The sequence below is a fragment of the Aphelocoma coerulescens genome, chromosome 1, assembly GCF_041296385.1.
Source record: "Aphelocoma coerulescens isolate FSJ_1873_10779 chromosome 1, UR_Acoe_1.0, whole genome shotgun sequence".
Classification (NCBI taxonomy): Eukaryota; Metazoa; Chordata; class Aves; order Passeriformes; family Corvidae; genus Aphelocoma; species Aphelocoma coerulescens.
The window spans coordinates 97,742,187-97,764,355 of NC_091013.1; the positions used below are offsets into that span (position 1 = coordinate 97,742,187).

The 22,169-nt window shown below is 44.1% G+C and overlaps 1 protein-coding gene across 13 annotated transcripts in view; it reads right to left on the reverse strand.

Moving 5' to 3' along the window:
• The window catches only part of LSAMP (limbic system associated membrane protein), a 731,774-nt gene that overhangs the window by 75,559 nt on the left and 634,046 nt on the right, over positions 1 to 22,169 (reverse strand). The window contains exons 6-7 of one of the 13 annotated variants that reach the window (XR_011151899.1): positions 16,166 to 16,329; positions 15,311 to 15,365 (exon numbers count right to left, since the gene is read on the reverse strand). The exons of 7 other annotated variants lie outside the window; for them this stretch is intronic. Coding sequence is in view for 5 of the 6 variants with exons in the window: in XM_069020465.1 (XP_068876566.1) it covers positions 15,253 to 15,365 (113 nt within the window). In the remaining variant the exon portion in view is untranslated. Of the gene's footprint in view, positions 1 to 4,516; positions 4,844 to 6,593; positions 6,700 to 15,162; positions 15,366 to 16,042; positions 16,330 to 17,301; positions 17,594 to 22,169 lie in introns of those variants that run through there. 5 more of the 13 variants (XM_069020496.1, XM_069020502.1, XM_069020465.1 and 2 more) reach the window with 5 other exon arrangements.

The window sequence follows — 22,169 nt, forward strand, 5'->3', positions numbered from 1 at the left end:
GCCAAAGTGCACAGGAATCGATGGGATGCCCTGACTTCAGTGCAGCTGTGTGATTGGGAACTTAGGAGCTCAAGGCAATGTGAAGGTTATTACAGCTAGATCTGTCTTCCTATGGGAGAGAGCATATGGGAGTAAGATTTTAATTCCCCCCCTTTTTTTTTGTTTCACCAAGAAAATCCCTGAAATAGGTGGAGATTTTTTTTTTAATGAAAAGAGTATGACTAGGCTTGCCATAAATCTGTATGATGATCTTCCAACAATCTCTGCATCCTGGGTGGCTCAGCTTGGGGAGCACTTTCTAAGTAGCAGCAATAGCATAAACTACTGGTGAAACAGCATTTGGAGCACCATCCAGCAAAGGTAAAACTAGGGCACCACACAAAATAATTGTTCCACTTTAAAATGATCTTGTTTCAGACTTGGGGCTCAGCTATCGAGTAGCAGCCAGGAGTGACTTCCGTAGTTGCTGAAGATGATGGGGGCAGATGGGAATTGCACTGGCAGTAGCACAAATCCATCTGTGCCTTGGCCAAAAGACAGACGGCTGGTTTCATGTGTTTCTCTCCTACAGCTGAGAACAACTGGCTGCCAGGCCAGTTCCAGGTTCAAGTCCCAGGATGGGAAATCAGCAGACAATCAGCTGACATCCATAGATTTGATGGTTTCATGAATGTCTTCCCATATTTGCATTGCCTACAATCAGGCTGAGTTGCAATCAACAGATTGACAATGTATCTAACAAACTGGAAATCCACTGGAAAGGCCAGAGCAGGACAAGTATGGAGGAGCGAGGACAAGAAGAACGTGAACAAACTCAAGGGTCCAGAAAAGAGCGGGAGGATGATCAGATATTTAGGATACATGAGCTACAAGGAAAGGCAAAACCAGTGGGACCTTCACAGCTTGAAAACGACTGAAGTAGGACACAATAAAATTGATGAAATCATGGACAAGATTCTTACAAAATAAAGAAAGCAACAGATTATTACTTCTGATTCACAACAGGCAGGACAAGAAGGTATGGTCTGAAACTGCAATGGGGAAGATTCAGTTAAACCTTGGATGAACATAAGGTAAAATGAAGCACAAGCATAAATTGTCCTGTATATTGCATTGAGGGTGTGAAGTCATTCCAAGCAAACTTAGAGAAACAGTTATCAGGAATGACTTGGGAAGTGCTGACCCTGCCATTAAGCAGGGATATGGGCTAGATAACTTGTGAGGTCCTTTGCAGGCCTTATTGCCATTCAGCCACTGTAAGATGAGCACTGTGCTGCCATGATATATTGACAACAACAGAGTCCAGCCAGTAGCTGCCAGTAGCCAACATTTCTCTGATGGTGAAGGCAAAACAGGGAGAAGGAAAGAACGAGAACAGCATACAGGGAGCTCTTACCATTAAAATTGTCAGGATACATCAATGCACTCGATCAGTTTAACTCACTTGGGAAGGATTTCCTCGCATTCACGTGAAGCCACTGTGACCCTAAACTGGCATTTTCCTCCCCCGTGGCTCCCGAGCCCTGGCCTAGCCAGGTGGGTGCCATGATGGAGTGCTATGGGATTGCCTGCAGCAGCAGCTGCACTGAGTCACAGGACATCACCCCAGCTGGCCAGACACTCTACAAATATGTGGAAACCTTCCTTCCCAGATGGCATTTTGCAGGCAGGGAAGAGGAGGAATGACACAATTTTTAGTAGCTGGGGTTGTGCATCACACCTCCAGCTAAAAGGGGAACAGAATCTTACCAAGGAAAAGGGCCAGGATGTGCCCTCCCTGCTTTGCCTAGGAACTTACTGTCAGTTTGTCAGCTGCCACAGGTCAAAGTCTTCTCTTAGGTCCCAACTAAGCAGACACACACATTTTCACCCATGTTATGACATGAACTTGATGACCTTTTTTTAAGAGACAGCTCAAGGCTTCTTGCTCTTCAACCTGGCATTAAAAAGTGAAGCTGCTGTCTCTGAGGTGAAAAACTGCATTTTCTGATCACCTAAAAATAAAAGTCACTGGAATCCAAGTCCTTTCTTGTAAAAGCAAAGAGTTTTTAACTGCAACGTGATGGCCGAGTTCCCAGGTAAGGGTGTAGTTGCCTTCTGACTCTCTTAAATTTACCTCAGCAGTTTAGGTTGGGGCCCAGCATACATCACTGAAGACAAATGGCTGCTGTGTCAAGCTGAGGAAATGGGCAAAGCAAGCCCTACGCAAACAGCTTCTTTAGTGCCCCTGCCACAGAGTCTGCCAGATGCCAGGGCCTAGATTGGAAATTATGAGTCAGATCCCCAAATGGAGCAAAATGACTGTGCTCCAAGTCAGCACTGATTTATACCAGCCAAAATCTGGCCCGCTGATCTCAGACTGGATCAAATTATTGGAGTTTCTGGCCTCTCTAACACACGCCCTGATCTGTATATGTGAATGAGAAATGGCATGGTCACAAATATGTCAGTTCATGGATACACACAGATTGCAGGGACATCTGGCTGATGGAAACTTTAGGAGATGTAGAACTTATGGCAATGGGAAGAAATCCATTATTTGATTAAAAGATTAGATAATGTAGGAGGAAAAGTACTTGCAATGAGCCTGTTGAACAGAGGCCTCCATGGGGTGGATGAAACAGCATTTTCACCATTAGCCAGGTTCTGTTAATCAATTTTGATATAATTCTTCCTGAATGTGCCTAATTCTTGCCACTGCAGCTTGAGCCATACATAACACAAACAGGTGCCATGAAAGCTTCTCTAAAGTCTCTACTAATATTGCTCCCTCCCGCCTTGCAGCCCCTGGATCCCTACACCTGCCCCTCAGTTACTCCATCACTACCTAACCACCCATGACAATAAGGAGTTAGATACTCTACTTGCAGCTAGCCCACCTATACCAAACCAAGGACCCGTTTTGGGAGCCACAGAGACTCTAGTGGCCTAAATTTTGCCAAGGGATTTTTCACTTTACATAGTTATCAACTTTTCAGCTGACCTGACTGTCAGTTGGTGTGTATAAGAGCCGCTGCTGAAAAAGAAGAAGTTAAGAATCATTTACACCATTAGGTTTTCATCAGATCTCATTCTGCTGCTAGAGAGCCCTAGAAGCATCTGTTAATAAAGGGTGGGGTGAATAAACCCCCTCTCCCTCGTGTGAAGATATCTTTTTCTATCCAGCTGCACCCAGAATGAAAGAGCTATCAAAGAAAGCTCCCCCATTAGCTATCAATTCAGAGCAACTTCAATCAGCCAGTTCTGCTGGAGCCTGTGGGAATATCTCCCCAGCAGCCTCCTACATGCTGCACTTGAGTGCTCAAAAAGAGCCACATTAAACCTGCCTGCCATCAATCCAGGGGCCTCCTTCTCTGTAACTTAATGAGGTGAGCCAGTTGGCATCAGTGACAGGGAGCTGAGGAGTTAAAATGAAAGTGTGAATACAAGCCACCGTGCTTGGGAAGGTGTGCACACACAGGGGAAGCCATCAGCCCTTCTTTAAAGGGCTCTCTACAGGACTGAGGGCTGTTTCTGAGCTGCAGCAGACCCAAGGGAGGCTCAGAGGGATGGCGACAGCTCCCCATACCACGTAAGCCATCCCAGTTGACATGGCCTGGCATCTCTACCCATGTCTGGGCAGTCAGGGTGGGGAGAGGTGATGTTCTCTCAGCCACGTGGTGTGACCTCCTCTCAAGCCCAGCCGTTTCACCGTGGACAAGTGGCATGCCTGGTGATCAATCCTGGCCTGGAGAGGCCACCCCCGTTATCTGCTGCTCTGACAAGGGGGCAGGTGGCTGTTTCCTCACACTCCCTAGCTACTTCTCCAGCTGGCACAAGCCCTCCCTGTTTGTCACAGCTGGAGGATGGCTGAGCCATACAAAACCAAACAGGAAAACCATGTCTTTTCCAGCCATTTTTAAAAATCAGAAAAATGCACAACTTGAGACTCAAGGCTTCTCTCAGGCCTTGTCTCCAACCAGACTGAGAGGGACAAAACTAAAGCAACTGTAAAACACACCCAATACTCAACTATCATTTGTTCTAGGTCCAGTTTATGGATTGGACCTGGCCATCATCTATCCTGGTGACTCCTAAGGCACCTTTCTTGATCAGGTGCTCCTGCCAATAGCTGGCTTCTCATGAGTAACTTCATTGCTGAAATAGTTTTTTCTTCTTTTCCTTGCCATTTGCTAAGACAATAGTATTTCTTCTTCCTGAAGAGGAGTTACTATTGCTCAAGGGAGCTTTCCCAAGACAAAAGTACCTCCACTTTTGAATGCTACTTGAAAATTTCTCTTCCCATGTGCCAGAGGCTACACTATCAAGTGTGAGGAGTGTTCTGATGTGAAGATGGTAGTTACAGATTAAACACTGACCAACAGGTTGCCCAGAACTTCTTTGTGGAGCAGATCTATTGCTTCAAAAACCCAGAAAAAACTCAAAAATCATTAGCAAGGTACAAACCAAAATTTAATGCAGTATATCTTTATTGCTTGGATATAAGATTTTCACTTTCAAGATAAGTTGTTCAAGGTTAGAAGCTGTGTATGGCTGTATGGACAGCTCTACAAGCATAGCAGTCTATTTCCCTAGTGCCTTTGTGATCTAAGTGCTCGAGAAGAGTCAGCATTTCAGCATGACCAGCAGGAGAGTGTCTGCTTTGAGGGCTGGTAGTCAGATGCTTCAAACTGATGGTGAGATATGTTGTATAGTGGGTATGCCCCTCCTGTCACAAACACTTCATCATCTCTGTGCTTGGTTGGAAGCAGCAGCCCTTTCTCAATCTCCTTCTTTCCTCCAGATAGGAAAACATCTTGGTGAGGCTGCCAGAGACTGCCTCAGTGGGGAAGGCTGTGCAGAACTGAACCATGTCAAGTGTTAATGGCAAAGCAGCACATTGTGTCTCATATCTCTTGGTGCTCTGGGCTTTTCTGGGCACAGAACGGTGCAAAAGGGAGGGAGCAATGTTGACTCTGCTCTCTGTCCAGCAAACATGACTGGAGCCACCCTCTCTTGCTGGGCCCTCGATGGCACTCAAATAATTCTTTGATCCATACAATCAAGGATACCAACATATCAAGGAGCACCAGCATGGAACCTTGACCTTCATCCATGCCTAGAAACAGGTCACCCATCAAGATCAAACCTTGGCCATGCCAGTGTCCTAAGGCTGATCACGCAGGGGTACAGACTATGGAAGAGGATAAGCACTGCTGTACTGAGCTCACTGCTCACTGTCATCTAGGCACTCACTCTGGAAGGTCACAGTGGGAGTAGGGAGATATTTAATAAAGGAGCAGGCTGACAGCTGATGAAATCCAAGGCCTTCAGCTCCAGGCACTGACAAGGTGCTCTCTCTACTCTTTCATCTCACACCTTCTTCAGGTGGGGCAGGAACACAATTTAGCTCTGCCCTCCCTAACCAAGAGGGGGAAAGTGCAGCAGGACTGCTTCATGCACTGTCTGGAGGATGCAGCTGAATATGGGTTCCTTCCCCACCCAGAAAGGAAGGACACTCCCTAACATGCATGTAGGTCCATTCAAGAAGGGACTATTTGTAGCCATATTCCCAAGCAGGCCAGTATGGCTAGCACATAAACAGTTTGGTGTCCCAGAGGTGACTTACTATGGGTACAGCAATATGAGAGAGCTTAGGGTATTTGTGCAGAACCTGCTCTGTTCTTCACCTGGCTCCTGCCTTAGCAAAACGGCATCAAACTCTTGTTTCAGACCTTCCCTTGACTTCACATTCCACATCCCTTCTCACACTGCCTGTTCAGGGACTGCAAGGGGTCTATTAACCATATTCACACTGCTGCGCTTGCCCTGCTCCCACTGTATCCCTGCAGGGGACAGACTGAAAGGCGACAAAAAAATTGAACCAGGAACAATTTTCAGGGAGGTTCACTGCACAAGTGCAAACATTTGTTTGTAAATGGTACGTTCTACAAAAGACATTTCCTCTCATCCCTGGGGACAGTTTCACCTTGATGTTTGCTCAAAGGATTTTATCACTGAAAATGCACCAGATGAATAAGAAGAAATGGTTAAAAAGTAATTTCACTACTCCCAAAATCCACAAAGTAAAAATAAATTTAACAGTTTTCCCCTTTGTCTAAGCATCTTTCACTGTCTATGGGATCTTTAAGGTCTTATACTGATGAAAATGATTATACCACTGCTACTACCAACAATGCCTCGCTGGTACAATTACCTTGGCATGGATGTGGATGCCTGTCAGGGGAATATCTCCATGCTCACACATTCATTTACATGCAACAGTCGGTTTTGATCGCAGTTCAAGTGCCCATTTGTGCACAGGCCATTCAGCATGCATAGCTTTCTGTTCAGGATGTATGATACATCCCTTTCAAATGTGCAATAACAGACAGCTTACAGTACTGTCAGGCTGGATAGAAATAGTCATTGATTTCTGTACCAGTATCACTTAGCTTGCACCGAAGTGAATTTATTACAAGTATTAGGCCTGGTCTACAACTAATTTGGGTATCCATTTAGAAAGGGTCTGATTAAGATGGGGAGGCTGTGGTCAGTGCTCACTGCAGGCCTAACATCTGACGACACCATCCCTTCCCCATGTTTACTCCTACCTGTGTATGGCTAGAGATCATTGCTCCTGTTGATCATGCCAGCACCTCTTGCTCCACCTCAGGCAAAAAGCCAGCAGCAACCTCAACAAGCTCAGCTGATGTTACACTAAAGCAGATGAGAGAAGTAGGATGCTATCCCTTCCTCTGCCTATACAGAACTGCAACCTTCAGCGAGGAGAAGATTAAGGAAGAACACAGCTGAAAGAGAGGGCAATACTCTTGCATCTGATGTTTATAAGGTTCATGTCTGGAACATACACATGTTTAGACTGGGATAGCCTTCCTGGTCCTGTTTGGCTGTGCTGCTTTAGTACAACGTGCATTAGGTGGTGATGCACTGCTTGAACTACAGCTATGCAGTTACACTTGATGTGTTCAAAAGGCCTCAGCTAACGAGGGCATTAATGACAGCTGTAAACTCGGTCCATACTGCTTTCTCTCTCCATAGCAACTTTAATTCCAGGATCTCAAAGCACAAGAGAAACGCCACAAATAAACCTTCCCAACATGCACCGAAGCGCGTGAGGTATTAGAGCTGGTTTAATTTTCACAGCAAAGATCTTACATGAATAATGAATCCTTTTATTATGCTCATGAATTATCTGTGAGCAGGCTGTGAGCTTTATGAACATGTCTGCTGCTCCAAAGTTTTTAATAAGCAGCCAACGTTAACAAATGTCATTGTACTAGATTAGACTGAAACTCTTTGCCCCTGAAGTTAGAGGCCTGTGGCTGCTGCCCTATCATAGGACAGCATTTAGCCTCCCTGGTGGAAAAATGGGAATCTCATTAGTGAGGGTGACTATGAATGGGCCGTATTTGTGTCACACTTGCGCCCTGGCTTCCAATCTCATTTGGACAGGTGAAAAAAGAGCAATCACCAGCCTTAAGGTGAGAAAAACCTTATATGCTGTAAGTGCTGAGAACAGGGAATGAAAAAGGTCATGAAGAAAAGCAGTTAGGTGTTTGAGATTCTCTCAACTGTCTTTGGACACCTGTCCAACCCTAATCTTTAATAAGCGTTTTGATCTGTGTTTTACAGATGGAGTATGTGGCACACAGGGCACAGGAGTAACCTCCCAGGGTTACCTGTTCAGACAAACAATTTAACTCCCTATCTCCTCTGTATCATGTCTCCCCCCCAAAAGGTGAAGGGCCTCAGCTTGCAAAATGGAGCTAGAAATCTCAGTTGAATGAGCGCTCTAAGGGGATTTCTTGCTTGAGATGGTGAAGAAATAACTTAAGGTTGTCTGTTTCCTTCTAGTCAGGCACTTCCTTCCCCTGTTGAATGTGAAATCAAGAAGCATCTAGGCAAGTAAAAAGGAGTGATCATTTTAAAAGAAACTATCCCCCAAGCTTTCAAATCTCCTAGAAGATTTGTGATTGAAATCACCATCTGTGTCCAAGTTCTGAGTCAGTCAGTATGTCCACATCTACTCACTGTGTTGAAGGTAGGGATTAAATACATTAGCCTACTGAAACCCATGAAGAATAAAAACAACCCTATGATTTTCAACTGAAATGCAATACTGAGTTCAGGAATAACAAGACAGCTCCCCTGACAGCTGGATTTTACCTTGGACAAACAATAGGTGTACGGCTGCAGATGTGTTCACTGAAAAGGAGGAATAGGGCCAGCAGAACAGAGCTAATTGGAACCATTTGGTAGAATGGGCTGGAATCATTCTCTTCAAATCTAGGTCCTTATCTTTCTCTACTTCCTCATGCCATGCTTTTTTTCGGTACATCTATTGTTAAACCAATCCACCTCCTCCTGCTCCGCTGCAATTAGAGCCGAACATTTCCTTTGAATTAGCACATCAACACTCCCCTGGTCCCAACTAAAACCAGTTTTGCCTCAGGGCACTGAATAATCTTCACTGGCAGCAGCACGCTCTGCCGTAGGCATTACCTTGCTGTTTCATCCTCATCACATAGCTCCATTTAGTTTTCCCAGGGCAGTAGGTAGGCTCGACAGAAACCAGAGCTGCTCCTTACCAGGGAAGCCCGCCTTTCCAGATCTTTGCGGGCAGGCTCCCTACGCAAAGTCAGCCTTATATGGAGACTGAAAGTGAGAGACTGTGTCACTTACCTTTGTTCCTTGGTCCCCAGTGTCCAGTTTTTAATCTTTGCTCACGCTGAGAACATAAATCATGCCAAAGGCTCATTCATGTAAACAATCCGCAGTGCACTTTTCTTAAAATTCCACTTTCTTGGGGTCTCCATACAGAGCTGTGGGGCTGTGCTGAACCTGGGCACTCCTCCATCATACCAGACTGCTGGTGGGAACCCATACGGATGTAAAACTCACAGGGTAAAATTTCCACCATAAGAGATCTTGCTGCTGGCATGCACTAACGCAGCTTCAGACTGTACCTTGCCTGCAGTTTTTTAGTTTTTAACTCAGAGCAGCTCAAATCATGTTGAGTTTTTTGAAAAAGTAACCAATCCACCAAATCCAATAGAAGTGAAAACAGTCATTCAAACAACTCCTTCAACACTCCAAACCCAAGGACAGAATCAAGTCCTAAAAACCTGATTATGTGAGGGACAACTTATATTCACATGCTAGAATTCTGGGCATTTCTAAGACTGCCCAGGTGCTTTTGCCTGTAAATAATCTGACAGTAGGTTTTAATATGGACCAGACTTAGATAGGGAAAGCAAAAGATAGCTCTGCCTAATACTTAACATGGGAGTACTTCCTTGGTTTAAAGGAAGTGTCCTTTATCATAGTATTTCATCCAAATGCATACCCTCAGTCTTGCCACCTCATGTGCCCTTGGATAACACTGAAATTGCTATTTCCCAAATCAAGCTCTGATTGAACTTCCAGGTCTCAAAGCTTTCATCCTCACTAAACGATCGCATTCTCAAATGAAACAACAGCATGAGTAATTTCCCTTGAACACTGAGACTAAGCATATGGAAAATGAATCTCTTCTGTTCCTTAGTAAATTAATCACAAGATCTTTTATTTTCCAGTCTCACCATTTACTCTGCAAGGGATAACTCAAACCCCTTGCATTCAGCAGCTAGGCAAGTCTATTAGGAACCCAGTTTGACTCAGTACATAGTTATGCCAATGTCAGGATATTGTTATTCTGGCATCAGGACTCCTGGTAAGTAAGTCCTGTAATTCAAAAATGAAAGGATACCTGCTCCTCTGCTTCCTACACCCTGCTGTCTCTAAGCAATTACTTATGTGCCAGCATCATTGTAAAGCTGTGCTTTAGTAACATGTGAAAAGCAATTGAAGTTATGCAGCAACTTAAACACAGAAACACTTATTAATACCTACACTTACAGTGAAGGGACTCAGGCCTGCTTTGTTCAAGTGACGAGATCATTTGCAGAGCCTTCTAGTCAATGTAAACCTGACTGACAGGTCACTTAGGCTTTCAATTCATCCCAGCAGACTACTGATGAATATAAACTGCTCCTCCGACAAGCAAAAAGGCAATAATACTTTCCTCCTGTCTTTGTAAGGCTGGATGATATGGAGATAAGGCCTTCTCCCTGAACTCCTGCCAGCTGAAGGGAGACTTTCACGTGGGATATGCTGGACTTTGGGCAAGATCTGGGAGAAACATTTTATGTGGTTCTAGTTACCCCTCATGAATGAACTGCAACAGCAAACTCACCCTTTGAAACAACTCAGAGGTAAACTCTTTCTTGAACACATGAGTAAATATTTTCAGTGTCTTATTGACCCATCTCATATGCTTGAGTAGTTCTTTTCCTGTTGTGTGGGAAGACACTCATTACCAAACTTTGTTTCACAATAAAAAGGTGCTTTAATGAAGTTTTGCATAAAAGGAATGGAGGCAAAAAAAAAAAAAAAAAGAATAAAAACTATATTCTGTCCAGCTACCAGGACAGCTGATGTGGACTTGAGGCTGTGCTGGGCATCCATGTTCAGAAAAGCAGTGAGCAAACCAGAAATCCTCTCCTCCAGGGCTGTCATGCCTGGCTCTCTCCACAGTCAATGGAAAATGCTGCTGCTGCTGCCATAGCACACAGAAAGCCAGAGTGTGCTGCACATACAGTGATTTAACAACACCCAGCTAGAGGAACGGAGCAAGAGAGCTCATTTTTTAAAAGACTTGTATTCCCTAACAGGTAGGAGTCTCCTCAAGGTGTGAAACACTGTTCAACCTTCCCAAGTTAGTACGATGCTTTCCAAAGTGCTTTATTTTATATTGACAGTGTCCTGTACTGAAAAACTTTATATGCACTGGGGAAGAGTGACTTAGAAGTTGTAGGAACACAGTTGTGCTCAGTGTATTTGTCCCTTTCCCTGATAGTAAGTGGTCAGTTAACACCCCATCACAATAAGCGCAGTTGGGGTTATCTGATGATGGATATGCTGTAGTCAGGGCTCTTGGAGCAATGGGTTAAAGATTCAGAAGGATCTCTCAGAAGTGTAAACTTGTAATGGCTGCAGTACAGTGCAGTGATGTAAAATCAATGCAGATGCAAGCTTTAATACAAAGGTAATGGGGAGGCAAAGACATAAATAAGGAAAACTACAAGTGAAGAAAGGGCTGGTAATAGAGGAAAGCGCAAAGCGAACACGAGCTGCTGTCATTTAGGATAAATAATTCCTAGGTAGCTCTTGCACAGGGCTTTGCAGACATGCAGCCCAAAGTGTGCTAAAGATGAGCTAATATCTTTTTATGGTTGAGGAAACTGAGGCACAAAGAAGGGGTGCTGTTCATATGGGGTCATGTATTCCATGCCAGATGCAAAAGCAGACGTCAGAATTCTCAGCTTCCTATTCCAAGCCCCACCATGCTATGCTCAAATGATTTGTTCTGCCATTTCTGCAGTCTTTCTCCCAGTATACTTTGTTGGCTAACAATAAACCCAGCTTACTGCTGAGGTATGGGTTTCCCTAGTCAGGAGGGCTGTGTATTGATGTACTCTTTTTCCACACTCCATTTTCTCTTTATTTTCAACATTTGCACAGGTACAATAAGGTTTGCTACCTAGCTCAATACCAGGTACCTTTGCATAGAGCACTTGTCACAGCTGAATGCACACTGGAAGGGTTTAGATATGTATTCTAAAGAAGGAACATGTAGAAGTAAAGCATAATGTCTATTTCTGTCCTTTAACATCTTTAAAGCCATTTTGTTCCCAGAATTACTGCAGCCTCTCAGGCCACACACAGTGCTCCATTGCCCTTGTTGTCCTCTACAGCCAGACAAAATTCTCGAGCTGAAGGGTACTCCTGAAAAACCTGATTTTCCACAGCTGATGTACTATTTGTATGATCTTTTTTCCACAAGGAAAACTATTTCAGTAGAAAACTTTGTTACAAGTTCAAAAGTATTTCTAAAAATACTCATTAAAAAAAAAAATGGAAGCATATCAGTTTTGAATTTCTCTCTTGCCCCTTGCCCATTTCCCCATTCTATTTGATGATGAATACATACATACCTATTTTATCACCTTTGCTTTTTCCTTCAACTCATTTTTTTTTTTTTGTTCTAGCTTTCTATCCTTCCTAACTTCTGAAGTTACTGTATAATGAACAGTTTTTAGGTCATTCATAAATGGAGATGTTCCCAAAAGTTACAGAGTGGAAAGTGTAAATATATACCAATACAGAACACACATGCATTACCATTTTACCACATTAATTGATGAGGGAAATAAAAAGATGTATAGGAAAATATATTCTTCAAAGTTCCTTTTTAAGGTATTATAAAACCAAAGAATCTACTTCATTTTTAAGAAAACAAAAACAAAAACAAACAAACAAAAAAACCAGAAACAAAACCAAGAAACCACCACAACAAAACACCTCTACTGTGTCTCTTAGCCTAAAATAAACATAAGCACCACTTCCCTGTCATCAAGCATTGCTTTCTGTTTTCTTACTGACAATCTGCTACAAGTCCCTTTTGAGTCCCTTTTGGGATTTTGTTTCTCTCTCAAAGCTAGGTAAATGCAACTCTCCTGCTTCTCTTGGCACCTAATCCATTATTTCTGGACTGAAGATTTTACGCTTTTCTCTCAATACCTGTCAAAGGCATTTCCTTCCACAAAACCACCATCCTCTCTTTTCCAATTAATCACTTTCATTCATTACCTAACCATTCAACAAATAAACGCTGATTGCTTTCCTGGGGAGGCAGTGGTAGAAGTCCAAGTAATTAGAAAAAAGTAATCTATTGAATGTAAAGTTTCATACCAAATACTAAAACCCATATTTGCTCAGACTCTCTAAGGTTCAGAGGCCAAGCCTAAATAAAAACCAGTTTTCCAGGGATAGTACTGAGAATTCTCAGAGTTTATCGTCTACCCACAGCTTTAGAAAGTTATTGTTGGTACCTGAAGGGAAGGTGACTGTTTACAAGAAATGCTCTGCTTCAAAGACCCAAAGGGTCTTTCTAATGCTGCCCTATCTTTCCAACAGCTTCTGGTGGCATGGTTAGCTTTTGATTGATCACTCACTTATCTAATTCTCACATGGTAACTGTGCTAACACTGAGAATCCTTTCAAATCATCAATTTCTTCCATGGTTCTTGGGACAGACACCTACAGGATGCTCTTGAACAGTCTGAAGCCTTGTGGGCAAGGACTCACAGGTCTGTTCAAAATGGTCTTGCTGGGATATCTGTACTCACACAGCAGGGGAAAAAGCCCTCATGAGGGAATACTTGCTCTATCCAAGTTGTTAAGCATTCTCCATCCCTACTCAGTCATAGAAAACTATTTGTAGGACAGAGATTGTAAATCTCGGTTCCACAAATATTACTCTAAATCAGGGAATACGTCTCAGCTATTTCCACCCTTTTTATGTGAATGGTATAGGAAGATTATCTGTGGTCCACAAATAATATATCATATTACTTACCACTCAGACATCTCCCTCAAAGTCAGAAGAAGGTCTGGGAGACATGGAATATACACATTCAACACCTGCTCTCTGGGTTGTTGGTATGGTAACATGCATCTCTCCTTGAACATCCTTTTCTGCTTCTGACTTTCAAGATAATTTGTCTGACTTGTGACAAGTCTATCCTAAATCCCAAATTTTAATAAGCTTGGAATCTTCAAAATACATTAATTCCCAAATTTTCTAATCCCTCTAAAAATTCCAAATTAGCTAACAGATTTGTATTAAGTCTATCCACTAAATTGCCTTATCACACAGTGAGAAAAAATTACAGCATAAAACCTGAGATTTGAACCTGCTTAAGGCAACATGGCTTATGTATTAAATGTGCCCACATACAACTGGGGCTATCCAGATACATTTGCTCCAGTGTCTTCATTGTTTCTCCCATCAGGCTTAAACTGCCTGCATAAACTCCAGCTCTGCTCCCTCCCACGAGGTCCACAGCACTTACCAAACCCAGGGAATTACTGTAAGGACTCATGCTGGCTACAGGAAGATCATTCACATGCTTTAAGTAGAGCTGCCCCTTTGGAGCAGCTCAAGTTCCAAAGGATAGCCATGAGCTTCACCTCATTTCCTGGCAGTTGTTCATGTTGCTACCAAGGCAGCTGGCTGTAGCTATGAAGAATACACAGAAAGGTGGGATTTCTAAAAGATCACAGCTTCCAGCTTCTCCTTGCTCCATGCCAGCTGTGCTAGGTAGAAGGAGCATGTGCTGTCCAAGGGGCTTGGCCAGCTCTAGATGGATGCAAGGGAACAGACCTTGCTTCCAGAAGCATTAACAGGGAAAGAGACCTGTTGGACGGACTTTCCAAATTTGGATAGAGATGGATTTGGAATCAGAAATAATGACTCCCTGTCTCATGGTTTAACAGCCAGACAGCTGTAAACCACTATTTTAAACTATTGTAAACCACTCTGAGATCCCTGGATGACAAATAAATAGGTAGGCACAAAAAATATCAGCAGTAAACCATGACAACAGCAATTTCCACCCAGTGACATCACAGAAATCCAGTTAAGTGATTTGCTCTGCCTTCTATTGGTGTCCAACCCAAGAATTCAGAAGGAAAGTTGCACAGATTTTCAGAAGTCAGTGCACTACATGGTTTCAAAGAAATGTTCCCTTTTACAGGTTACTGTGAGACAGGGAGATCCCTCAGACCTTTCTGTATATGAGAAGATGCCCCTTGGTCTCCACTGTCCCACAACAAAAGCAAACAGCCCTGGCTTATAGAGGGCAAGCAGCTGGGCAGCTGGGACAGATAAAGCCAAGAATGACAACCTAGAGCCATCTTTGACTTTCCAGCATTACTTTCCAGTTGTTCTGTTTCTTTAAGTGAGTTGGAGCAGGTATCAACTGTGTCAGGTTGCACACAAATGAACATTTCTTCCAACGATCTAAAATATCGAATTTCTCTCCAACTTATACAAAGCCTTCCTGCCTGTCCCCTTCTCGATGGAGCTCTTGATTTTTTGTGTTTGATCCATTTTCCTGCACGCTGTCTGATCCCTGGCTCTTCAGGGCACAGCACACACCCAGTTGCACTTTCTTTTCCAATTTCTATTTTATTGTTCATAGCAGATGCCACTGCTCCAAAGTTAGGATACATGAAGATACAAAGCCAGACTCTCAAAAAATGTACACATGTAAATGCAGTGAAACAGCCCAAAACACAACCAGATGCTCCCTTCAGAATGTTGCCTTTCCAACTCCACTTAGTGTTCACTTAAAACACCCTTTGTCACCTGAAAACATTACACAAAATCTTTTGTTGGGTACATGGAACCGTCCTCAGGGCTAGGATTTCCTGTCCACCTATTTTCATGACTTTGTCCACTCTCTCCAGAGTTACACCTGAAATGGTAAAAATGAACAGCTTCCATGCTGGAGTGTTTGCAGTGGGACAGAAAGCATTCCCAGGAACCCCCTGCTCATGTTCCCCCTCCTTGTCCACACTCTAAAATTCAAACTGTTTCCCTGAACAGGCAAAGTGCAAGAGGGTGCTTGGCTCCTCTATGAGACCATGGAGAGGAAGCTGTCTGCACTTTAGAAGTCGCTGAATGCAAATACTTTCCTCGGGTGAAGTGGCTCCTCCCCAGTCCTTCAATTTGACAATGATGTCCTAAGTGCAGTGAAGCTGTTACGCTTCTTTCACCTAAGGCACTCAAATCATGAACTTTTCAGTGGGGGAAAGGTGAGCCAGCTCGAGCCAGTTTGGAAGACAAATGATAGCCCATCCCCAGAACCTGCTCTGAGCAGCTTGTGTGTGAAGGAGTGCTATGATTATATTTTACCCCATTAGTTTCCATTCCCCTGCTCCTCCATACACCCCACAGGCTGCGTGAAGCTCTCCGTGGAAAGAAAACCTGGTTTGGAAGGGCAGAAGGCCACGCCCTTGGGATGCCAGGTTTAGCAGTCTCTGGAAAGAGGACACAGTGCTTGGGAGCTCTGTTAGAGCATGCACAGGCCACAGAGAAGGACCATGGTGGTGACTCCTACGCCCTTGTGAAAGATGGGCTGTTCTTCCAGTGTATGCTATGGACTTGATACGGAAATTGCCATGCCAGATCCCCCTGGACTGTGCTATGCAAGAAACCAAACTGGGCTTAGATGATCCTTTCTGGCCTTAAAATTTAGCTACAGCAAAATCTTACCACATTTCCTTTTTTTCCCTCAATGGAAGGAGTATTTCTTCACAAAGCCCAGCCACATTTTTTTTTCTGTTCAAGAGAACCAGTTTCTTTTTCTTTCCCTGAGAAAATTCAGAGGTCATTTCTCTGCTCTGAGATTTTCTTCTTTTTGTTACTTGCTCTTTGAGCTGTGAGAAAAGAAAGTGTCTGTCTTAAAAGCTGCTCTCACTGACTGCAGCACAAGCTATTCTGGGTGCCTTGTGATAATGGCTCCCAGCTTTTTTTGGGCAGCTGTGTCCATTTACAAACCAGAAACCTTCTGTCTGTGTCTGTTGTTGCCTCCTCCTTTTTGAACCTGGTGATTTGACTCGAGCAGCCTGAACAATGGTACTGGTGAGATCATACAGATGATCTTTGAGACAGGAATTGGCATCATAGGCTATTCCTCACACTGGAGCTCAGCAGCAGCGGTGCAAATGCCTGGGAACCTATTTTATAGGTTGATGTTAACGATTTATAGCATTACCACAGCTGTAGTATCTCTGGAGTAAACAATTGAGTGTGTTTTGCTAGAACTTTAATCAGCACAACTTCAGCCAATTGTAATAACAGTCTCCATGCTCATCCTCCCGTACGTGAGGGAGTCAGGTCATCCAGTCAAAGGTCAAGCAAAGGCTGACTGCTGAGAAAATGTACATTATCCTGTGAGGCAAAGGTGATTTGATTCAAACCTTTGGCCGGCTGGTAAGGATGTAAATGCCAGCACAAAAGCTTCCCTAGGCATGCTAGTGAGAGGAGCCAGGACTGACAGATAGACTGGCAGCCTTGCCTCCACCCTTGGGAGTCCTGACACAGTGACTGCCAACAGGAGAGTATCTTGAGATCTCAGTGAGGGAGACCACCATCTCAAAGGGTTAAGAGAAACAGTGGGAATGGACCACCCAATTCCTCTATGCCCCAAATGGTGAGGAGGCCAGAACTTTGCTCTCATTTCATATGTGCAAAGACAAGCCAAGTCAAATATGAACCACAGTGTCCACACTGTCAGTAGTTTCACTGGGAGCCAGCTGGTCAGCTAAGAAGAGGTGGGAACCATGTTACACAGTACCTATTTATTTGATGTACTTATTTATTCATTTTATATTGAGGACACTGTAATCGTACAAAAATTTCATCTTCCCAGAAGCTGCAAAATACATTTTTCAGTCTTGTTGACCCTTTGGCTTTGTGGAATCACAGTCTGATATATCACCTGATAATCATATTACATACCTGAATGCTGCCTTTCATCCATTCCCCGGTGAGGGTTGGTTACAAGTCACATGAAATGAATACCGATAGGGTGGCATTTACACGCCAGACATCCTCACTGGCTACACAGCAAGAGCATGAAGGTCACCCACTGAATTGGTTTGTGCTTCAGTCAATATTGTCCCATGTGCTCCAGCAGTCCTGTTTTCAGAGAGCATTATCTAATTGAAAACCAAATCTTTGCATCTGAATGCCAGCCAGGAGGCTCACCCAGGTCCCTCCTTTTCTCTGTGCCACAACCACTTGTATTTGATACTAACGAGTCTCATCTTTTCCAGGAAAGAAAAAATAATGAGAGCTTATTTGAGCACTCTGCACGAGAGAGGTGGAAGCTGAAATGGCAAAGATGGGAGGGGTAAGAGTGGTTTCTAAGGAGTTGGAAAAAAACCTGTGAAAAAGGGTAGCAACGAAAAATAGTTCCATGAATATTGATGCAGATCTTTAAAAAATACTTTTTTTTTTCTGTTAGTGCTGGTTTGATTGTCACTTTTCAGACTTGTTCTTGTGCCTCAATTTGACAAATGGAAGATCTGAAGTAAGCAAACTTTGTATTTGTACATGCATTTGCACCTGTAATCCCAAACAAAACCACTGTGTTCAGTTTTGGGCCCCTCTCTTTCAAAAGGAAATTGAGGTGCTGGAGCATGTCCAGTGAAGGGCAAGAATGGTTGTGAAAGGTTTAGAAGACATCTTATGAGGAGCAGCTGAGCAAGCTGGGTTTTTTTTAGTCTTGAGAAGAAAAGGCTCAGGGGGCACACTATCACTCTCTACAACTTCCTGAAAGGAAGGTGTAGCCAGGTGGGCCAGGTCTCTTCTACAGTGCCTGCAGTGAGAGGATCAGAGGAAGTGGCCTTAAACCCTTAAATTGAGGCAGGGAAGATTCAGATTAGATATTAGGGGGAAAAAAAAATCACTGTTAGAGTGTTCAGGTGTTGGAAAAGTTTGTCTAGGGGGGTGTTGGAGTCACCATCCCTGGAGGTGCCTGGATCTGGCACTGGGTGATAAGGTTTAGTGGTTTAGGGGTTACAGTGGTAGTGCTGGGTGGATGGCTGGGCTTAATGATCTTAAAAGGTCTCTTCCAACCTTGATGATTCTATGATTCTATTTTTGTGCTTACTATAAATGCATATCTGTTCCATCCCATCAAAAAAAACCCTAAGTGCCTTAGAAATACATTAAATCTAAAATTCTCATGACTGATGGAGACATTCCTTTCGGAGAAAAAAAAGGGTGCACATAAAGAGCCTTGGCTTGTGCAGCGTTACACAGGAGGGCAGGGACAGCCCTGAGCACAGAACCCAGGACTCAAGCACCAGTGTTTCAGTGAGGGACCATGGAGGATTGCTTTGCAAAATGGCCTTCAGTTACTGAGCATGTGAGCAGCTAAGAAGAGTGGTGAGCCCTGCCAGAGATCTGCCCACACACTTCTGCCTGAGCAGCCACAGCTCACCCCTGAGCCTTGGCTAACCTCCCTGCAGCACAGCAAAGGCAGCGCTGTTCCAACAACTGCCACTCAGCTTCCACTCAGCCACAGCTGAGGGACAGAAATTATGGAGAGGAAATTTAACCATCTTCTCTGATTTCCTCCATGTAGGGGTAAAAAATGGTGAGCCAGGAAACACAGATGAATACATAATTGGTTATTGATAAGCACCAAGGGCAGCAGCAACTGTCTGCACTGAGACCAACATCTCTGACAGTGCATGATGTCAGCACTGACCTGCTCTACCAACAGAAGGAAATGTCCTTCCACCACAGCATCAGGCACTAGGGACAATTGCCCAGCAAACATGGAGCAAGGAAGTGGCTGATCTGCCCACCCCAGAGACGCTGGCTGCTTTCCTTGCTGGGGTCATTGTATTGCTATGGAGGTAATACCCCCAAAAAATCTGCCTGCTCTCTGCCATGGGCGGCAGGGCTGCAGTGCAGGGCCAAAAGCTTTTTCATCAAAATCAAACTCTGCTTATTCAAAAATGCAATACACTTCCCTGGAATTTACACTGGGATCCCAAGCAGCTCATGGGGACTGGTGAAACCTTGCAAAATCAGGTGCCATCAGGTTTCCAAACCCTGTTCTCTGTGCCTCCGGTGAATTTTATTGGCACAGACCAGGGGCTCTTCAACTTGCTCTTTAACTCTTTCTTCCACTTTTTTGTCCTTTCCTCCCTCTTTCTAAGCCCAAATACCTTGTTTTCTCTCCTTTCTCTACCCTGGTTCAGTGCATCTCTGCTTTTCTTCCTCTGCCAATTCTTGAGTCTCTTACCTCTCTTCCCTTCTATGCTCCCCCACCTCCTGTTCCGTGCCGTGCCCATTTTCTTTTGTTAGGTCCACACAGCCATCCCCTCCACTTTTCTGTTTCACTCCCTACATCCACATCTTCCTTCCTCCATGTTCTTTCTCTGTTTTTCATCCTCTTCCTTTACCACCTGCCAATTCCAAGCCTCTCTGTGCTTTCCAGTTCTTTTCTTCCCGATGCCATTTCAATTATTGGCTGATTCTCTGCTCACTTTCCTCTCTCTCTCTCTTTTTTTCCCCTCTTCTCTCCCTTAGGGACTCAAGCTTGTCTCTCCCCATTTGTTTCAGGGATGCCATCGCTGTAGATTTTTAGACATTTGCAGGTTTGTTTGTTTTTATCATCATATCCCTCTCTTGCTGTTTAGCTGCTTGTCACTTCACTTTCCTCTTTCTGCCTACCCCAGCCAGAGCATCATTATGTCCTTTCCCTGTCTCAGCCCATCATTTCCCACAGAGGCCATTATTATTAACCATGCCGGGAGATGTATGAGCAGCGGTCAGCAGGGTCAGCGGGGCTCTGTTTCAAATTGATGGGAATCAGAAATGGAAGTGGCACAGCAGGCAAGGGGACACGCCATGTGGAAAGGAAGCAATGGCACCTCGCAGGCTGAGCTGCAGAGGGAGAGCTGGCAGCCGAGCTGGAGGGGTCTCCAGCACCCACATCCTGACAGATGCACCTTAATTAACGCCCCCCCCCCCCCCCCGAAAAGCTGGCTGAAGCCAGCCAGTATGAAGGATTCTCAGTGATCCAGACGCTGCCTGTTGCACTGTAGATCAAGCCTCATTTTATAGAAACACGTCTCCGTCAGCCTCCTGACATCTTCAGGCCAGACAGAAATTCCTTTCAATTAAAGAGCTTGCAGGAGGATCCCATTACTGCAGCAGGTATCTCAAGTGCAGGAAGGGGGTGAGAGAACAGCTGCCAGCACTGAGCAAGGGAAAGGAGGTAAGAGGCTATGAATATTGGTTTCTGATGTTGATATGAGGAGAAAAGACAAGTCCCAGAGCAGTGCTTATCTAATGACCTAAGGAAGCAGAAGCAGAGGGAGCCTCAGCCCTTGAGGATGCTGATTGTGAATTGCCATGTGCTGGGTTTCTGCTTGAGACAGGCATGCTGTAGCAAAGCCTTCTTTCCCCCATGGGCATCTGCTCCAAGCTCTTTGACAATTTCCACTCCTTCACTCTCATAGCCCCAAAACTTCCAGCTCCTGGCAAGAGAAGCAGTTCCAGCTACATTCCTGTCCCGAGCACCACATTTATAGGACAAATGCTTTGGAGACTGCATGAGCCGTTTAGGGAACAGCATCTTGAGGTAGCAAATGTTCTTATCTTCCTGTGCAACACCTCAGTACAAGCTGCACTCTCTTTCAGATACTTAAGGGGGCTGCATGGTTTTAATAATCCTGCTTCTTCACACTCTTGCAAGTCCAGGAATTTAAAGTAAAGTTACCTTTTAAAGCAGCCTTCAGAGCACTGAAAAATGCACATGGGAAAGGATCGCTTAAAATTGCTCAACCAGCCCTGTCTCTGTTGCCTTTCCCCACAGGCATCATTTAGTTATTGCCTGCATATAAATGAGGTAGGCTTTGATGGAAGAGCTATCGACAAGGGTACCTCGCTCCGTTTTCTTTTCCTGACATGGGGAATTCTGGAGAGGAGAGAGCCTACATTACAAATGGTCAGAAAGAGAACAGTCAAGTAACAGAGGGATATCTTTGGTATTCCTCTGTTAGGTTGATGCCTACTAAACAAGAGCTAGTAGGGGGTCTTTGAGTTTGCAGGCTGGCTAGCTAAATGGATAGCCTTTCCTGTCATTAGTATTTTGATGGTACGTTTATATTTAAAGTCACTTTCAAAAAATCTCTTCTGGACAATTCTCCAGAACAAAGCTGTCTCCTTGTGAAGCTATTTCCAGTGTCATAAAGACAATGCACACCATTTGCCACAGCAATGTGAAGACAAGTCCAAGTGTATTCTATTTACAACCTTAAAATTGAATTTCCAAGCTAGGGTTTGACAGGTGGAAACAGGAATTTGCAACATTCCCTCATAGATTTATTGATATTGTATAACCACTAGATTAAAAAAGAACTGCAAATCGGAGTGATGGGATAAAGATCAGCAAAACAATAGCAAATATCAGTAAGACCACAGTCACAGGGCAGTGTTTGCCAATAGTATATTAATTTTAAGGCTGGAAACATGCAGCTTCCCTGATTAGGTACAACTCCCTGTACAATTCCCAGACACTGAAATCCTGGCCACAAAGGCCATAAACTTTGAGGAGGTCTTGAGGCCTTTCCAAACTATATGAAAATCTCTTTGGTTAAATAACTGAGCTTCACACACACACACTTTTTGTCATCCAAGCCATCCTCGTCAAGAGCAATTGATTAGCATGCAGTTGGGGCTTACAGGCCAA